This window comes from Euprymna scolopes, chromosome 2 (assembly GCF_053919585.1).
Source record: "Euprymna scolopes isolate OS-2025 chromosome 2, ASM5391958v1, whole genome shotgun sequence".
Taxonomy (NCBI): domain Eukaryota; kingdom Metazoa; phylum Mollusca; class Cephalopoda; order Sepiida; family Sepiolidae; genus Euprymna; species Euprymna scolopes.
In genome coordinates, this window is record NC_136483.1 from 28,756,607 (window position 1) to 28,777,307 (window position 20,701).

General features: G+C 34.5%; 1 protein-coding gene and 1 non-coding gene across 3 annotated transcripts in view; one reads left to right on the forward strand and one right to left on the reverse strand.

The window, feature by feature from the left end:
• Window positions 1–15,249, reverse strand: part of LOC145241488 (uncharacterized) — a 34,194-nt gene extending 18,945 nt beyond the window's left edge. Inside the window, exons 1-3 of one of the 2 annotated variants that reach the window (XM_080104502.1) lie at window positions 15,077–15,249; window positions 11,420–11,530; window positions 665–1,003 (exon numbers count right to left, since the gene is read on the reverse strand). In XM_080104502.1, the coding sequence (XP_079960628.1) occupies window positions 665–995 (331 nt within the window). In that variant the 5' untranslated portion in view covers window positions 996–1,003; window positions 11,420–11,530; window positions 15,077–15,249. Of the gene's footprint in view, window positions 1–664; window positions 1,004–11,419; window positions 11,554–15,076 lie in introns of both variants that reach the window. The other variant, XM_080104492.1, reaches the window with a different exon arrangement.
• On the forward strand, window positions 6,688–6,889 carry LOC145242519 (U2 spliceosomal RNA). The gene has a single exon (XR_013862757.1). It is a non-coding gene; the product is annotated as a U2 spliceosomal RNA (small nuclear RNA).
• Window positions 15,250–20,701: the final 5,452 nt, after the last annotated feature.

Genomic DNA, 20,701 nt, shown 5'->3' on the forward strand with positions numbered 1-20,701 from the left:
GAGGAGACAATCTTTGAGTGCAACACAAATGAATTTCTCCGAAAATAAACAATTCTGTATTTAGTAATATAAAATTTCTAAAATTTTAAAATAAATGCTAAAATAAGTATAATTCAACTTCCAATCATGAGAAAAAAGATTTTTTTAAATAAGTAAAGGTATTCTTCTATGTAAAGCAACTAACCACGAGTACAGATTGGCAGATTACCACCACGTAGTTCGGAGTAGTAATAGATTAATGAAGTATATCTTTGTACTAGTCCAGTTTTTAAACCAGACAAAATAAACTTTTGTTCGTTATTTTTCTAAATTGAATGCATTAACATTTTTTGATCACAAGTAAACAATTCCTAAAGTTTTTCTGTTGTCCTGTTTTTAACTGCCACATTTTACTCATGTACTTACTAGCAGAAGAGCCACAGCGTTTCTATAACCACACAAATACACACAAATACACACACACAAATACACACACACACACACACACATACACATATGTATTAAAATAGGCCACATACTTTAAAACACATAATTTGTAGGCCACATTCAAAAAATAAGCCACATACTATATTGCATATATTACACACCAACGCGTGACAATCCAAAAATAGGACACACGTACTGTTTGCATTGCATACAATGATAATTATTAAAATCAATTCACCTGGTTTTGTTTCATAATAAGTCGTTGATGATGGACTATCTAATTTTTCCACCCTCAGTTTGTCTTTCATGGAGTGGAAAACATGACAATTTCCATTGGCAAATGTCCAAATATGGCAGAAGGTCGTCAGTGCACAAAATCTTAAACATTCGACTCGATCTTTCGCGTTCCTCGGTGGATAAAACGGCTGAACACCTGCTTGCATAAAAATGTTATATTTACGTGTAAGGAGTTCGTATTGCTTTACAAAACAATCTGCTTTCATGTAGAATGGACATTGCAGTAGAATAAAGATTAATTTCAAGATAGGTTGACATTTCACAATTTCCATCGTCGAACCTGAAATGAAAATATTTAATGCAAATTAATCATCAGTTTTATAATTGAAAAAAACGGAATGAACCAATCTTATTTGCTTTCTTTAATTTTATTGTCATCCACTTATTGTCGTGGAACGGGTTGTGCACTATACCGATATCTTCAAACAACAGAACTTTATTTAAAACAAGTTTTCCTTTGTTACATTACCATGATAGCAGGGAAACCCGATGTTGTCCGGGATTATATTAGAATCAACGAACGTTCCATACTTCCAATACTTTTATTGTTATGGAAATCGGTGAAATCACCCATTTTTCAATCAAATTGATTGATTGCCTGCTCTAGTAAGGAACTCATCGCAGTGCACCGGGAGGATCTTTTACATGCATTCCTGCAGTCACTTAGTCCACAATATATTGTAGTCTACATTGCACTGTAAAGAACTTACTGTTGATTTAATAAAAATTATTTCATATAAAGACTTCAATTAAACTTTAAAATGCAAAAGTCAAGTACCATGCTTCAATTCTGCTCTAAAAAATAACTCATTTCGAACACGCCCAAATCTTATTAAAGAACCTTTCGTTGCTTTTATACATTTACGACGGGCCCTTCTGCTTGTGCGGTAATAAAACTTTTCAAATGCACTTGTGATAGGCTGTGTTATAGTGTAAATTTTGGTCAAAATCAAATTTTCTTCTTTAATCGAATTTTTTTCGATATCGATTTTCGATATTTGTTAAAGATATCCCGATACAAAACCTGTCTAAGAACACTGCCAAACACATAAGTTACATTTGTGTGAAATGTTAAAAAATCGGCCCTGCTATTTAAGAGTTTATAAGTGAACGAACTCAGAGACACACACACACAAAATGAATTTTATATATAAGTACAGATAATATTTAAGAACAATCTGTTTTTAGTCGCGTGCAAGCGACTTTATAAGTCACTCCGTCGGTCTGTCTGTCGGTCGGTTTGTCGGTCGGTTTGTCGGTCGGTCTGTCCGTAACACTTTTGTACTTGGCCTTTTTGGTTAAGATCAAAAGTCTGTTGTTAATGGATGCTGTTCTTAGATTTTTAGCTTTTCTTTACCTTTTGGCCAAGATCAAAGTGTAGTATCTGGTCCGGCAGATACTGCAAGCAAAGACCATATGTGGGGGTAGCCCCACATATAAGACCTTGGTCAATGTAAGGGCAACCCTTCATACCAATTGCCACTATACAGCTCCCCTACTCCCCGGGGAGTTCGTCCCCATTTCCTCTTCACTCTTCACATTAAAAATCGGCCTTGTGCTTAATTTGCTCGGTGGGGGAGCAAATAAGTGCCCTTTTCTTGACCTTTTGGCCAAGATCAGGGTGTAGTATCTGTTCCGGTAGATACCGCAAGCAAAGACTATATGTGAGGGCAACCTTACATATAAAACATGGGTCAATGTAGGGGCAACCCTTCATACCAATTGTCACTATCCAGCTCCCCTACTCCCCGGGGAGTTGATCCCCATTTCCCCTTCACTCCTCACATTAAAAATCGGTCTAGTGCCGAATTTTCTCGGTGGAGGAGCAAATAAATACCCTTTTCTTGGCCTTTTGGCCAAGATCAAAGTGTAGTATCTATCTGTCCGGCAGATAATGCAAGCAAAGACCATATGTGGGGGCAACATATAAGACCTTGGTCAATGTAGGGGAAACCCTCTATACCAATTTTCAATATCTGGCTCCCTTACTCCCCGGGGGTTGGTCTCCATTTCCCCTTCGCTCCTCACATTGAAAATCGGCCTAGTGCCTAATTTACTCAGCGGGGGAGCAAATGAATACCGCTTTTTTTGGCCTTTTGGCCAAGATCAAAGTGAAGTATCTGTTCCGGTAGATACTGCAAGCAAAGACCATATGTCGGGAAACCCCACATATAAGAACTTGGTCAATGTAGGGGCAACCCTTCATACCAATTGTATCTATCTGGCTCCCCTACTCTCCGGGGAGTTGGTCCCTATTATCCTTCACCCCTCACATTAAAAATCGGCCTTGTGCCTAATTTGCTCGGTGGGGGAGACAATAAATACTCTTTTCTTGGATTTTTGGCCAAGATCAAAGTGTAGTATCTGATCCGGCAGATACTGCGAGTAAAGACCATATGTGGGGGAAACCTCACATTTTTTTTTTACATGGAGTTCACCACTTATCAAGGCCCAATGACCACTCAGGGATAAGGGTTTTTGTGTGTACAGTAATCAAAGGGATAGTGTAGCAATAGTATTGCAGAATTGGTAAGGTGTCATTACTTAGGGGGGGCGGTTCATCAGGAATTTGTTTGTGTTGAACTTGAAGACATGCAGGTTGAAGTCGGGAGGGAAACAGGCAAGCGGAACAGAGTTCCACAGGCGTGCAGTTCTAAGAAAGAAGCTTTTTTCATGGTATCTACGTTTTGATTTAGGCACAGATAAGGAGTGGGGAAAATTATTGACGGTGGTTTCAGCTAGTCGGGTGTTTTTTGAGAAAGATTGACGAGGGGGGGACAGAGAATGGAGCCCAGACGAGCACCTGCCATGGAAATAACGATAGAACAATGACAGGCTAGCAACGTCTCTTCTGTGGGAAAGAGGTTGCAGGTTAGAGAAAAAGGCATCCCCCACCACGCCACGGAGTCTATTTTGTACTCTGTCAAGGCAGGATAGGCTGTTTTTTGCAGCCCCCGCCCAGATGTGACAGCAGTACTCCATCTTTGGACGTACTTGGCTCTTATATAGATAGAGAATCGCATCATTAGTGAGATATCTTCTGGAGAGTAGAAGGATCCCACCATTTTCCCAGCGACCTTGGCCACAGACTTGATGTATGTGTTCCATTTAAGATCAGGTGTAAAGGTCAAACCCAGGAGCTTATCAAATTCTGGGCCTCCCTTAGACGAGAGCCATCCATTTCAATTGATACCAGATGGGGATCAGAGCGTTTATGATGTAGAGATAGGAGCTTGGTCTTAGATGCATTAAAGGTAACCAGCCACCTCTTTCCCCACTGTACCACGCGCTCAAGATCAGAGGAGAGAGAATCAGAGAGAACATCATCATTTACGGCCTTCGATGTGTTGCCATAGATGGTCGTGTCATCAGCATAGATGTCAACGAAAAATTTTAGTATGTGTTTTGGGAGATCACTGATGTAGATCAGGAAGAGAGTTGGGCCCAGTATGGACCCCTGAGAGACTCCAGAATTAATACTGTGGGCCTCTTATTTCTGCCCACCAACAACTACTCTTATGAGCCTATCTGAGAGAAATGACAATGATAGAAAAAACATTTCCAGCTATACCGTAGCTGGAAATCTTGTGTAGTAGGCCTTTATGCCAAACCTTATCGAAGGCCTTTGATATGTCGAGAGCAATTGCCCTAGAAATAAAGCCTTTGTCGAAAGATTCGCTAATCCTATGAGATATAACCGTTAGCACATCTGCTGTAGATCTAGCAGAGCGGAAACCATATTGCATGTCGCTAAGAAGGTTATTTCTGCTGAAGTGGTTGACTACTTCTCAATTTATTGTGGATTCCAGCAACTTACTCATGACACACAGGAGACTATGTTGGTCTGTACTGAGAGGGGGGTGACTTATTACCTGAATTCTTAAATACAGGGCATACTGATGAGGTTTTCCAGGGTGTTGGAAAGCACTTCTTAAGGCAACGCTTTAACAGTTTGGTAAGTATGGGGGCAAGTTCTGGTTGTAATTTTTTTAACACTATAATTGGAATACTGTCGGGACCAGTTGCTTTACTGGAGTCAAGGTTCTTGATTAGCTTGGCGACCTCACGCACAGATATTTGTATGTTGCATAGCATGTTGTCTGTTATAGGAGGGAATATGGGGAGTTAATGGCCTTCGTCACCCAGGGTAGAATTTGCCACAAAGTTTTTGGCAAATAGTTTGGCCTTGTCGGATGCTGTCGAGATGACCTCTGGTCCATTGATAATGGTTGAGATAGAGCGCACGTTTCTGTTCAAGATTCTATTTGCTATTTGCCAGAACTGGTAGGAACCAAGCCACTGCTCAACTACTTTGGACTTTACGGATTGCGCATATAGTTCTCTTGCATTTTTTATTACTCTTTTACAGTGGTTGCTGGCGGTTCTGAAAGCAGCTTTAGTTTCAGTGCATCTATTACGTTGGTAGCTATGGAAAAAGTGATTTCTGTGTGCGATGGCAGCAGCACATTCGGGGGAGAGCCATGGCTGGCTGTTAGGTTTTTGTTGGAATTTTTTGGATGGTATGAATTTGCCTATGCCTACAAGTAACCATTCGGTCAGATCTGATACTATAGAGGACACATCCTTTTTAAACATGGAATGGAGAGGGAGATCAGATATGAATGTACGGAAGCTATCTCAGTCCGCCATAGAGTATCGGTATACCGTACGGTGGAGAGGTATGTCTGTAGATTTATTATATTTCATTTTTATCTTAACTGATACGATGCAGTGGTCGGAGGAACCCAGAGGAGATAGAACGGAACATGACCATAGCTCAGGGGAAGTGGGTAGAAAAAGGTCTAGGAGGCTTGTGAACTGACCGGGTGTATCGGGCACACAGGTGGGCTCGCGGACAATCTGAGTGAGGTCATAGGCAATGGTAAAATCATGAGAGAACCTCCCCTCCTCAACAGTCTTATTTGAGTGGCTCAGCCATTCCACATTATGGACATTGAAGTCATCGCAAATGTGAATGTTAGCCGAGGGATGAGCAGACAGGATGTGGTCAATTTTTTCTGATATACTCTTAAAGACAGTAACTCCACTGTTGTGGGGGCTATAGAGGGCAAATATAAATGCGGTGGTGTAAGCAAGTGCAACCCGGAAGCACATATAAGGTAGATTAGGGTCTTCTCTGGAGATATACCTGCCACATGGGAAGTCATCTTTAATGTAGGCACATATTCCATGCCCGTGGCGATCTTGGGGGTCAGATTTAGATGTTAGGTTAGAGTATCCTTTAATTATGAACTCATCTAGGGAGGTGGTCGGCCCTATTCCAGTTTCGCTTAGAAAGAATATGTCAGGTTTCGTCTCAAATTGGGTTTCAACCTCTGGAAGGTTAGAACGTAGACCCCTGATGTTGGAGACGGAGATATGGTAGTAGGGGTCTACGTAGGAGGATGGGGTTCTAGGTTTATTCGTGTTTTCTTTTTTGAGATATTTCATTTTGAGGATTTTGGGGGTTTGTGGAACAGGCATCGAGAGGCCCCACCAGAGACTACTGCATGGTCCAGAATCCATTCACCAAATTGCAATACAGCAGCCCCAGTACTTTGCACCTGCTGATAGGATAGCCTCCTTAGTGGTTATTCCAAGGTTCGGGTCCCTAACTATCAGGCGGTTAATGTCAGCCCAGATGAAAACGTTTACCTCCAGCACCCTTACTAGTGACATGGCCACAAAATTTCCGACATCTCAGACTACTGTTCACGAAGTACTACCAACCTGGGAAGCAGCTTTTTCTTCACCTTTTGTCAGAAACATCACTCATTAGAAATGAGGACTGAGGGACAAAAAAGACATATAAGACCTTGATCAATGTTGGGGGTAACCCTTCATACCAATTGTCTCTATCCAGCTCCTGTACTCCCCAGGGAGTTGGTCCCCATTTCCCCTTCAATCCTCATTTTAAAAATCGGCCTTGTGCCTAATTTGCTCGGTGGAGGAGCAAATAAATACAGCTTTTCTTGGCCTTTTGGCCAAGATCAAACTGTAGTATCTGTTCTTAATACATGCTGGTCTTACATTTGTAAGTTATAAAGTGGTGGAACACTTTTCTGTATTAATTTGATGTAAATGATCACCCACTTTACAACCAGTCTGTCTCAAAGCCATTCAAGTCATTTTCCAGATCATTCAATTTGTTTTTGAAGGAGTCCAGTTATTTTTTAAGCATTCAAGTCATTCCTAAGGTCATTCAATTCATCCCTAAGTTCATTAAAGTCATTCTAAGTCATTTACTTTTTATTTATTTAAGTCATTTCAGCCTATTTTTCGGTCATTTTAGTTTACCTTTAAGAATTTCATGTCAATCCTACATCCACGCATTCATTCATTACAGGAGAGCACGCGACTAATGCCTATCGGCCTTGTTATATCATAGAGACAGTATAATCATTAATTTTCAGATGGATATCTGTTCACAATTTCTAATCATATAGACAATTTTATTCGGTGCGTTATATGTACATGTTGTCAGCAATGAAGAAAGACAGTTGTATTTTCCTAACAAAAAAATGACAAGAATACCCGTCCCAGAACAACAAATAAGTGAAAAGGCGTATATTATGAGTAAATCTTTCCAAATATTCTTTAAATGTATTCCTTGTAACTGGTTGAAAGTTTTGAGACAGAAAGATTCATGTTGTTTTTAAAACAAAGCTGTTTGCGTTCTTAATGTTATTTGAATTTTTCATAACGGAAAATAGTCACCGATTTATATTCACAATAATACGGCGTAGTAAGAGAATCGGGTGCTCGGTAAAAATGACACCGGTAAAAATAACACCGGTAAAAATGACACCGGTAAAAATAACACCGGTAAAATTGCCAAAAGTGAATAAATAGATAAAAATAGCACTTTGATAACGCAATGTTCGGATCGTTTGAGAAGTGCGGCCTAAGATCGCGTTCTCCTAGTATAAAATAGAGCTAAGCCTCCTTAGTTTTAGTTTGGAAAAAGGCGGTTTGATTAGGTTCAAATTCTGTAGAAGCATCGAAAAACAATTAACGCTTTCATTGATTGAGATTGTCGGACTGACTTCCTCATCTTGGTTGTTATTGTCACAACGTTTCGGCCGTTTTGCCCTCCGGCCTTCGTCAGGTGTTTTGTAGCGAACCTACTGAGCAAACCAAGCATAGAGCTGAATGCAATTTGGACACCTCTAATAGAGAGAGAAAACCTTGAATAACAACATAGGTTTAACATTAACAAAAACCAACCATGAATTTTCCTAGTGACATATGGCCGAGTGGTCCTAGATGTTGTATCAAAGTTTACAGTTACCCAAAGGTGCTGAGTTCAATCCTGGACGAAGGCAGTGAAAAAGTAACATTCAAAACAGAGAATCAGCAACTATGTCCCAAAGCCTAGCCGGAGTCCGAACACGGTACCCCCGTAATAATAATAAAGGGTTGGGTTCGATCCTCCTAACAAACGGTTCCCCAGTTATATACAAAACACCTGACAAAGGCCGGAGTCAAAACGGCCGAAACGTTGTGACAATAACAACCAAGATGAAGAAGTCAGTCCGACAATCTCAATCAATGAAAACACCTCATCTCAAAAATACAGACAATTACAATTAACGCTTTATTAAATAATTATTTTATAATAAACATTTATGTAAAATAATTTGTAAAAGGCCTAAATAAATTGTTATCGCTGCCAAGATTACTTAAATTCAATTTATTTTTTTAGTCTTGAAAATGGAAACTTAAATGATTTAATCGCTGACGGCTTCCGCTTTTAATTTTATTGCAATAAAACGATTTTTACTTTAAAAAAAAAAGCATACAGAAAATTTGCAGAATTGATTTACAAATTTATATTTACAAATAATCAAATAAAAATTATTTTTAAGACAGGAATTTAAGTTTTACAATAGACTTTAAAATGTGTATTCGGTTCGAAAAAATAAGTAGTGTCGAGCGTTACGTGAGAATAAGAAAATTGTGCCGCAATGATTGGGTCATATCTTTCGAGTCTCGATAATGACTTAAAAATAAAAAAAAAAGCAAATTACTGGTAGAAATTCACTCTATAGAAGTTACACTAGCATTTATTAGGTGAGGTTCCTCCAGTGGATTCTTTTATTTTTACTTTTAAACCATTATTGAGACTTTAAAGATGGTAGAATCACAGAGACTAATTTGGCTTATTTTTTATATGGTGATGTCATGATTTAAAAAGTGATGATTGTTTTTTTTTCTTTCTATGAATGCATAATATTAAATTTATTTTCATAGTCTGTCCTTTTTTTTAATCGCCGATACACAATTTTATATGGGTTTTCGAAAAATCTTAACCAAGCTCTAATTTTAACGTTTGCCAAAATAAAATATGAGGAAGGAAAGCTTAAAGAACATTTTTGAAATCCTATTTACAAAAGAAATATATATTTTGAATTATTTTTCTCTAAACACTTCTCTCCATAATATGTCTACGCTGACGATGTCGGTAGGTAAAGTTAGTAATAATAAAATCAATTTAATTTTTGTCTCTTTATTACATCCTAAGCCAATTAATTGCTTTAAGCGATAGGTGTTTGTCAGTTGGTAATCGGACAAAACCTACCGAACAAAACTTCAAAATAATTCAAACACAAATTAATCAATCAATAAATACATTTTTAAAAGTAAAAAGACGTTGTATATTTCTCATTTAAAAAAAAAATAAATAAATAAATAATAATAATAATAATAATAATAATAATAATAATAATAATTATTATTATTATTATTATTATTATTATTATTATTATTATTATCTTATTTAAATAACTAGCAGTTCAGCCCAGTTTTGCTCGGGCCCTATGTACTGTTCATAACTATGTGCATATGAATATACAGTGCCGGCAAAAAGAAAGTCCGCACTTGTAATTTTTTCAAAACCTGCAAATTTAAGCTAAATTTAATGCAACTGTTTAAACAACCTATAGCTCATTTGATTCGCCTGTTATTTCTCTATCTATCTAGATCTATCTCCAAGTAATCTACATCTAAGATTTCAAGTGTTTAGACCTAAAATTGGCGGAGGAGTTTGGCACAGTTCTCAAAGGTTAAATCGTTGAACTTTCACCCCTTGACAGCCAAATGTCTGGCCCAAAACCAATTAAAAATATTTTTTTAAATCCCAATACAACTTATGTCAAATCTCGAGTCTATAGAGTAAAAATTGACAGAGTAGTTTGGTAGAGAAATGTACACACAGACAGTTTCACCTTTATAGATATATAGATAGATTACCAATAATAATTATTCTTGGCAAACATATTTTTATTTCATTTTAAACATGTTCCGGTACTTTATAAATACTGATTAATTAATATTTAGGCAATTTAGAAGAGTATCCGAGGACAAAGTCAATAGTAACCGGCATTTGATCAGATTCAGTTCCCAATCTTAAAAACTTCCTGTTTAAATTGTTGGATAAATGTACAAAATTGTTAACAAAACATTCCCTCTATTTTAAGGATAACTTCAATAATATGCAGATTACTGACCGTACTGAAATAATAACGTTTATATTTAGAAAGCCATACTTAGCATGAAGAGGAAGGTTTTTTGTTAACTATTATATGCTTTCACCTAACAATTTAATAAATAAATAAACTTAGGAAATTGAAACTCTCGCTGTAAATTATATTACTGATGAAGTTTAATATCGGGAAAAAATCTGACCAAACACCGTTTGCTATTACTTTTAATCGGGTACTCTTCTGGTTTGCCAATATTTCAGAAATTATCTATGCGTTTGTTTTGTTTTTGTTTCTTTATGTTTTTCCCCAATTCGCAATTATAATGATTTTAGTGTTAAAGAAAATTAGCTATTATTAGCAGAGGGATTTGACGTTGCCCGAGATTGAATGATGATCAACGAATGTTTCACATTCCAATATTTTTATTGTGTATTTATCACAATTTACGGTAACAATCACAGAATATAATAAATCCATTTGTAACAATTTTAGTGAAAATGTATTTACATTTAATTTAATTTAGTGAAATATATTTATATTTAATGTAAGCAAAACCACCTTTGCTAAACTTAGAGTTTTAAGTACTAAAAAAAGATGCATGAATATCTGTGTGCGTTTTTTCACAAGAAAATAAAGCATTGTAGATGCTAACAATTAAAAAGATATATTTGTAAATATTTTCACGAACATTAGATTTATAATCCTGAAAATTAAAAAAAATTAAAATATTGAAATCCTGGATCACTAAAAAAAATTTTTTAAATAGTATTATTTTTAATAACGATTAATTTAGACAAATACGAGTGGGCAAAATAATTACAAAAATAAACAAAAAAAAACAACAAATAGATTACCTAAATTAATGAATATTTTTATAATTTTTAAAAATACAAAAATTAAGATATAATTATGTTTTAATTGATCTGTAAATTTGAAAATAAAATTCACTTTCTGACATATTGAGATTCCATAGAATCTCTGTGCGAGGCTTTAGTTTTGATAGTGCGAAGCTGGACTGTTACTCACCTCTCGTTCCTGGGAGCTAATTAACCGTTTTTGTATAAACAAGATGTTTTTCATTTAATAAATAATCTTAAGACTTAAGATAATTAATTATATTTTAAATATTTGTGAGAATTTTATTCCCACATAATTTAGAACTTTGGAAGAGGGGGAAATGTAAAACACAACAAATTGAAAAGTATACTTACTTGATGGTTTAGTTACAGGTAGTTTTCGTTCCTTGCAAAATATGTTGCGTCACTTCGCCGCTTTGCGTAAGCCTGGTAGTTGACTTCTAGATGACGTCGTAGTTGATAAATCTTATAAGCATGAAGAATTGTTCCTTTTAATACAACAATCAATTAGTAATTTCGGTAATGAGGTTGTAATTAATCAAAAATCCACAATCTTTGCTGACTGAAAGTACGATATTACACCAAAAAAGAAATACCTAACTTATAAGGTTAAATCGTCTCAAAGATACCATGACAATTTGTGCGCCAAACGCCCTTAAATTAAGAAAAATAACATATATCCGACATCTTCAAAGTTTTTACTTAAACTGATTTTAAATTGAGAAAAAAAAAAGAGAAAAAAAACGACACTCGCGCGGGTTAATATTTGACTTCAACTAATAAGAACGGCTGTTTTCAAACAATGTACTGAACTAATCAACTAATGAGGAGACACGATTCAATTTTTGTAATTTCTCAGTCCCAGAAACCTAATATTTATCTTTAAAGGGATTTTTACAATGAATTTATTTAATTTTGGAGATGAGAGTTGGCTGTCCACAATGACACATGGCGAGGTGGTTAGAGTACTTGGAAAAATCATTTGCTAAAAGTGATATTCACTTGAAGGTTGAAGGTTCAATTCTAAGTGTAGGTGACCGAAAAATACAATTGCGAATTATTTAGAATTCTATTCAGTCATGGCTGACGGAACAAGAACATGTTTCCCCCGTGAAGTGAATTTATTTAATTTCAAATTTAGTTGAACATTTCAGCTGCGGACGCCGCCATGTAAACATTTTTCATTATAACTTTTTTTCACGTGTAATTTTTTTCTTTTAGAGATTAATTTTAAGCGTTAATCTATAAAACACAAACAAGAAGTAATCAGAAACTCACAAAATAATTATGATAAGCCAGATTTCAAAACGATGTCATTCTATCAGGTCCCATCATTCCGCCACGTATCTTTCGGACCAGACAGTTTTAAGAACGTAGTCAATTTTGTTTGTTTTAAAATCTAAGTCATGTTAATGCTCCTGATCAAAATTTAGTAAAAATAAAATGTATCTAAATATAAACAGATAAATCGATTACGATTGGTCTTATGACTAGGGCTGTGACAACAGCACATTCTTTTCATTGTTTTGACTTTCGAGTATATATCCGTTGATATCTTATGTTTTTATGTAGAGTGATGTGGTTCTCAGTTGATTAACTCTGTCTACCTGTGTCAGATATATACTCGAGGGTCAAAATGGTGATGAGAATATTCTGTTGCCCTATTTATGACTTTGTCGGTCAGGGTTATGGTAAAAGATTTGGTTAAGTCCCCTAAAAGGGAGAATAAACCAGAAATAGGAGATCATTTTACGCTAACTTTATACGTGTAACTCAACTTACTCTAAATTCTACAATAATTATTTGTTTTCTTTTTCAGTGTGTTCACACATAATCGCTTAAAAAGTAGAATCTTATTTGTGGGCTTATTTTAAATTTGGATATAATTTGTTTTTTATAATTTGATAAATTTCTAAACGTTCATCCTTTACGTATTTTCTCGTGTTTTATAGGTTTTGATAAACTCTTTGCATTTTTATCTGTGTTCTTCATTTGAGGTAAATTTGCAATAAAACAGGATTATTTTAATAATGACCACTCCAAAAAACACGAGACTATGTCGGCGCCAGAAAAATTAAAGATAAAACTTGTCAGTAGCGTTTTAAAGCTTTTAATTTAACTGTGAACTGAGGGTTATCATATTGCCTTTTATCAACAAGGTGCTAAAATACGTGTGAGCATTTCAAATGGTTTCCTAAGCGAAATAGGAGTAAGTGAACTTGATTTTTACGTTCTTTACCATAATTTACCAATAAAATGATTAAATTGGAACTAGAAATCTTGATCCTTTGTCCCTTCGTTTTATGCCAGGAATAAATAATCAGCTGATAAATAAATAAATCTGTGTTTGTAATTGACAGAAAAAGAATTTAAAAAGTCGTTTTGGAATCGGAAATGAGACTCAAATTTTCCCGATTTCGATATCGCCAGAAGTTCCTTTTTTTTTTCAGATTCCCGATTAATCGATCGCCCCAATATATATATATATATATATATATATATATATATATATATATATATATATATATATATATATATATATATAACTACTTCATTTATTCACATAAATTTAATATACGAAAGTATAGATTTATGCGTAAACTTTAAGTATTTACTTCAAAAGTGCTCAATACGTAGGTAGAGCTAGTTAGTAATTTATAAAATATATATGGCGATTAAGCTACACTGAATATTCTGCGTTTCATCCAACTATAGGATTCGTCAGGCTAAATCAGGCCTGACGAATCCTATAGTCAGGCTTATAAGCCTGACGAATCCTATAGTTGGATGAAACGCAGAATATTCAGTGTAGCTTAATCACCATATATATTTTATAAATTACTATATATATATATATATATATATATATATATATATATATATACTATAATTATTAAATACCTATTTATTCTTAAATGCTTTTAGCGTCAGTCAGAGATCTTATTATATGACGATCTGTTCGTATTAGCTAAGTTGACCGACTTTATTAAAACTGAAAGTGCTCAACGATAAGAAACAAGTTTATTAAGTGGCTGACATTATTATTTACTATAATAATTATTAAATACTTACATACCCTAATGTTTCATCTTTTCGGGAATCATCAGTACAGGGTGTCACGATTAACGCCAGTCGAGAGATTCGATCCCCAGCAACAGAAGTAATGTCTGGCTTCATTAACAAGGACTCGAACCACTAGTCTACCATAAACCGCGAGAGATACGGTGTAAATTAAACATTTATTTTATTAAATGCTTTTAACGTCAGTCAGAGTGATCTAATTATTATATGACGATCTGTGCGTATGAGATAAGTTGACCGACTTTATTACAACTGAATATATATATATATATATATGTCTGTGTGTGTGTGTGTGTGTGTGTGTGTGTGTGTGTGTGTGTGTGTGTGTGTGTGTGTGTGTACTAATGGGACGATTGCAACATTTTTTCCGAATCCGATACAATTAGCGATTCTGTTATAAATCACCGATTTCGATACAGTTTCCGATTATATTTAAATCTCTCTCTATGTATATATATATATATATATATATATATATATATATATATATATATATATATATATATATATATATACAACTCTAAAGTTGTTTTTTTAATTTTCTAATTTCCATAAAAACTCGTAATATGCGCATAAACTTTCGATAATGCAAAACTACAATTGTGCGGGGGTGATCTGTAGATTTAATTTTACTAGTAATTTAAAATCAATAAGTATTTAGCATTTTATCGTTAGTACCAGCAATAGAAAATTTTCTTTAGACAAAAGCAAACAGGAAACAATGAAAAGAATGTTTTTGTTTTGTCATCGAAAAACAAGCACGAATTGTTTTCAATTCTGATACCAAAAAAAATCTCGATTTTCCCGATTCCTTGTGTCGATTAATCGTCCCAAGATATGTTAATATTAATAATAGAAGGAGAGTTGTTTTACTGTTTTGGTATATTAGTATAAAAGGTTTCTTTCTATAATGAATTGAATTATACTTACCTAGGCGTTGTTTTACAGTGTTGATAGATAAAACGAAATGTCCGTAATGATATTTTTTTCTACTGATCGAATTTGGTTATAATCGAACACGTTGCCTTTCACCAAAATCGTAATTTGTACTTGTTTAGACTCGTTGGTAACAATAGAAAGGATATTAAGATGTCAGATAAAAAAATGCGTCACCGCATAAATATGCAGCATTTCATTGATTCGTCTCATTATCAAGACGAAATGAATAATATATATATACATGCATATACATTTTTTATTTAAAGATAACGCGTTAATAGGAATAGACACACAAGTATTTAAAGATTTTTATTGCTAACATCTTGCGTACAAATATTTCAGTCCACGGTGCTGGCATATATGAATATAACCGTTCATTGAATTATAATTTACAAAGTGTATAATGTGATGAACGGTTATAGTCTATATTGATATTGTATGATCGTCAGGGTTAATATTGAATTGTTAGTGTAATTGTTCTTATCTTGGCAATAAAGTTCATTTGCTTTCACCATATTCACTATTGTTCTTTTTATGCTGTGAAACTTCTTTTGACAATAGAATTATACTTGCCTTTTCATCACATTAATATTCTATTATATTTTCAATTGATTAATTGCTTCATATATCAATGAATATCTGAATGTGTGCGCTTACTGCGGAAAAAACCGGTTTTGTTGCTCATGTACTTTTGCTACAAACTTTGAAAAATGATGGATTGTCTTTTATTGCATTGATGTTTACTAGTAAGACTAGTGTTAATTATACTCCGTTTGAAACCAATTAACCAAAGTCAGTTTAGTAAAGCAATTATATTTTTAAATAATACATTTCTTAGTAGAATAAAAGGATTGAAACTCGATCAGGGACTGTATTAACTGTGACTTCAATCACAATCGTTAAGGTTCAATTTCTCTGGGTTATTATGAAAATAAACCATTTATTGCTGCAGTAAAAAAAATATGATGAGGTACATAATCAGAAGATTTGCTCTCAGCTTCTTTCTTCTCTGCATTTACTTCACTGCTACTGCAAAATGTATGGCATAAGGCTGGAAGGTAAGGAGATAACCCAACGCACTTTAGTCCTTAAAATTGCCCGTCAGCATTCCGTTATGAGGGAACTTCAGCCAGTTAACACTCAACTAACTTTTCCTTAGAACTTGAAGGCAAGGCCCAAGCGAAGAGACATCTTAGGCATATTCAGAACTAATACCACAGTACAAAAGATAAAAAGTGCCCAAAATGGTCCATTCGCTATCGGACTGATTGTCGAAGACGTATCCTCAAATAGTATCTTAGGTATCAGAATGGAAGCAACTTTCTCCAATTATCAGATTTAGATATACATTTTTAAGTAGTACGTAAGAAGGTGGCACTGGTAAAAGAGACGTGTTTTTCTTTTCCACAAACGATTTCCGATTTTTGAGATTTGTTTTTGTCTTGTTTGTCTTGATTTATTTTTGTTTCTTTTTCGTCTTTTTAAAGACCAGGGCGTAGTATTCTTCTGTCCACGTGTCATATCTGAGATGACAAAAAATTACTAGCAAGGAGACCCGACGTTCTCCGGGGTTGAATAAGGATCAGCAACTGTTCCACCATCTTATACAGTCATTGTCAGCGTCCATTTTTTTAAAAATCAAATTGCTTGATGCCTGTTCTAGTTAGGGACCCCCGTAGTGTACTGGAAGGAAGCTTTACATGCCTTCTCGCACTGATTTACCCCACAATTTGTTGTTTTCATTGCACTGTAGAGAATCTGTTGATTTCATTAAAAAAATTTCTGTAAATAATGGCTTCACTTAAAGATTAAAATTGCAAAAGTAAAATATTAATTGTGCTATCAATAAAAATATTCATTTCGAACGCGCCTTTCTCTTATCAAAGAACCAACTGTTGATCTTATAAAAGAATCTACAGTTGGTTTTGGTAGGCTGGGCCTTTCTGCTTGTGTGGTTATAAAAACTTCTCAAAGGCACTTGTGATGTTGGGTTGCATAAAAATATTAACTTTGATCAAAATCAGACTTCCTTCTTTAATCGGATTTTTTCGATTATCGATTTCCGATACTTATCAGAGGCATTCCGACACAAAACTTATTTAAGAATACTACCAAACACATCAACATCATATTTTGAGGATAAAAATCAACGAACTTTCTGTATTCAGTTATACCCAGTTTCCTGAGTAAGAAACGTTTTTTTTTTTTTTCGTTTGACCATTTTTTGTAGTTCATGTTAAAGATGTCTGTTTATCGTTTGTAGAATGCATAAACGTTTTATTTTCTAGTATACATCCAAAAGTTTCTATGGTACTGTAAATATACTGGAAAAAAGTAATACCGTTTTCAACAGTTTTGGTGCCGTTTAACGATTTTGATAGTAAATCTTCCATTTTGTTTTTTCGTTTCTCACTTTTCATTAATGCTTGTATTCTTCCTTCATTTCTTTGTTGTTGTTCCATTTGTTGCTGTTCCATTTGTTGTTGTTCCATTTGTTGCTGTTCCATTTGTTGTTGTTTCATTTGTTGTTGTTCTATCAGTTACTACTCCATTCTCTGTTGATTGTCTATCTGCCCTTGTAACATTTGTGAGATTATCTTTTGGAAGTCCTTCATTATTGGTCGCAGAATTTTTGTAAAATCCAGACAACCAAAAAAAATGACAACGAATTTTTACGTGGAAGACAAATAATAAAAATAAAAACAAACACCAAAAAACTAATTATGGTTCCTTTTCTAAATGCGTTACAAAAAATTTTGATAAAGATTTTTTTTCATGTAATGGAAGTTCTAGAGAGATTCTAACTCTCAATCTCCAGTTTATCAGAAAGGGAAAAGTCAGCAAAATGTTTTTTACATATTTCTCTTTTAAAAAAAAGCAAAAATACCGTCGTACCGAAATATTCATGAGATAATTTTAAGTTTTTTGCACAGTTGTTTTTGTGGTCGCCTAAGAAATAATTTAACAAGAATAAAAAAAAATCCTGGTGTTGCATCAAAATTCGTTTGAAGTCAGTATTTCAGTTTTAATTGGAATTCATTATTAAGATGAGTATTATTTATTAATTTTATTTATTATCTTCATCTTTCCTTAGTTGTTTCACGACGTTTCGGCCAACTATTCCTCTGGTCTTCGTCAAGTGCTAACCGCGACGGGATAGGAATTCTGAATCTAGTGGCTGCATCCACTGCAATTACTGCCTTCCGTAGTTGTTGTCGTCTCACCACGTTTTGGGCCAAGTAAGCCTCTGGCCGGCTTGTGTAGGATTGAAACCGCTATCTTCAGACAATTCTCACTTAGAACCGTAGAGATTCAACGTCTCTACCAATTGCGCCACGAGCCCCGTAGATTCAACGTCTCTATCAACTGCGCCACGGCCCCCGTGGCGCAGTTGATAAAGACGTTGAATACGGTTCCCGTTCGATCATCGAGTTGAGATCTTTTAGATTTGAAATTCTCATTTGTCTAATTCGACAGATGATGTATAAATCTACTGAACTTCTGCAGTTTCCTCGATTTCCGTTAGTTTCATCGCGCTATTTGCGTGAGTATTATTGTCTTGAAACTTCGACGCCTCTTAGTGTATAATAAAATGGAATGTCATCAAGTCCTCGTTCGCTAGTTGTTGTATGAACTGGGATTTCTTTTTGTGTGAGTAATATTGATGTGGACCTAGATTGGGACCACGAAAGAAACTCGGAACACGGTATAGGTTTTAAAGATATATTGAAAAAGTAACAAGATGCAGAGAAAATTGTGACCGGTAAAATCCCATCTCCTGAGATACTTGGATGTCGATTAATATATTATTTGGAAGAGTCTATTAATGGGCAAGTAACAATCCCATAACATATATGTTATAATTATGGCTATGACAAGAGAATATTCATTTCATTATTCTTTTCATTATTTTGAGTATATATCAGTTAACATCATATATGTTTTTAGATAGAGTGATGTGGTTCTCAATTGATTAACTGTGTCTAACTGTGTTGGATATATACTCGAGAGTCAAAACAATAAATAGAATATTATCTTGTCTAGTTATAATACATTTTTTTTTACTTTTAAAGATCTTAAAGTAAAATAAAAATATTATTTCATAATAAAAATATCTTGAAATAAAATTATGGATGGAGTCTTATAGCATAACATTAAAATAGAACTTTTCAAAAAAAAGTTATAAGCAAAGTTACCAGAATAAGAAACATTAGAAATTAAAAATAAAATATTTTTACTTATACATAAAATACACTTTGTCTCTGCATGTGCATGTGAACTTGTTCCTGATAAATTCCGAAACGGCTCTGCGATTTCATAAGATTTCACACAAAAGTATTTGAGTTGTGGGTCTCCGACTAGAGCAGACAATCGATCAATTTGATTGAATAATGGGCAATTTCATCGATTTCGATGATGAAAAGTATTGGAAGTGTGGCGCATTCGTTGATGTCAATTTTTTCTTCTTTAAAATTACAGGTAAAATTGCTTGCAAGAAAAGATAACGAAATGCGGTGTCTGTGAATTTTAATGGTACAAATTCGAATAAAGAAAATTGGGAAAATCTTAAAATCTGACGTCATTTTCTGCAGTGTAAGTTGAATTTATTATACTTATTTATTACATTTGGGATAATTTTTACTTATATATAAAATAAACGTTGCGTGTGTGTGTGTGTGTGTGTGTGTGTGTGTGTGTGTGTGTGTGTGTGTGTGTGTGTGTGTGTGTGTGTGTGTGTGTGTGTGTGAGTCCGTTTCCTTTGTATTCTGATGCGGTTTTGTTGATTTTTTTTACAATTTCACACAAATGTACTTCATGTGCTTGAGAGTGTTGTAGATAGGTTTTGTATTGGAATTCCTCTGACAAGTATAAAAATTCGATTATTGAAAAAGTCCGATTAAAGAAAGGACAGTCCGATTTTTACAAAGTTGAAACTCTGATACAGCCTAACATGACAACTGCATTTTAAAAATTTTCTTGTCGCACAAGCAGAAAAGTCCAGCGTATGAAATCAATATCAAGATAAAGGCGCGTCCAAAATGAATGTTTCTGTTTAGAGAACCATCGAACCATGATACTAACATTTTACATTTTAAACTTTATTTTAGGCAATTGTATAAAATAAATCCATAAAATCGACCGTAGGGTCTCTACAGTTCAATATAGAATACAATGTGAGACTTGATTTTTTTCTGAAATTGTGAAACTCTTGTCACACCTGTTCAGCTCCAAAATTTTGTTATTTCATAAAAGGTGAAAATTCCTGAATTTAACCCAGAAAGATAACGAGGAGTATTTAACATTTGCATCAATAGTCAACAAACATTGCAAGGATTTTAAATTAGATGAACAAAGTGCTGATGATTTTAAATGCCTGATATTCTTACTAAGATTAGTATCGGCAAAGGGTTTGGAATTCCACGCAGTTTAAACTTAGAAAGTTAGCCAAATCTGACACTACAAATGTTAGCAGAAGACTGTCAACGAGTGATTAACGTTCAAAAGTCATTGAAGAATCTATCGTCGCGTACGTAAGAAAGATACATAAAAAAGTAAAAACTCTATTCCCCAGAGAAAGATAATAAAAAAAGAAAGGATATTATTTCCCTGTACACA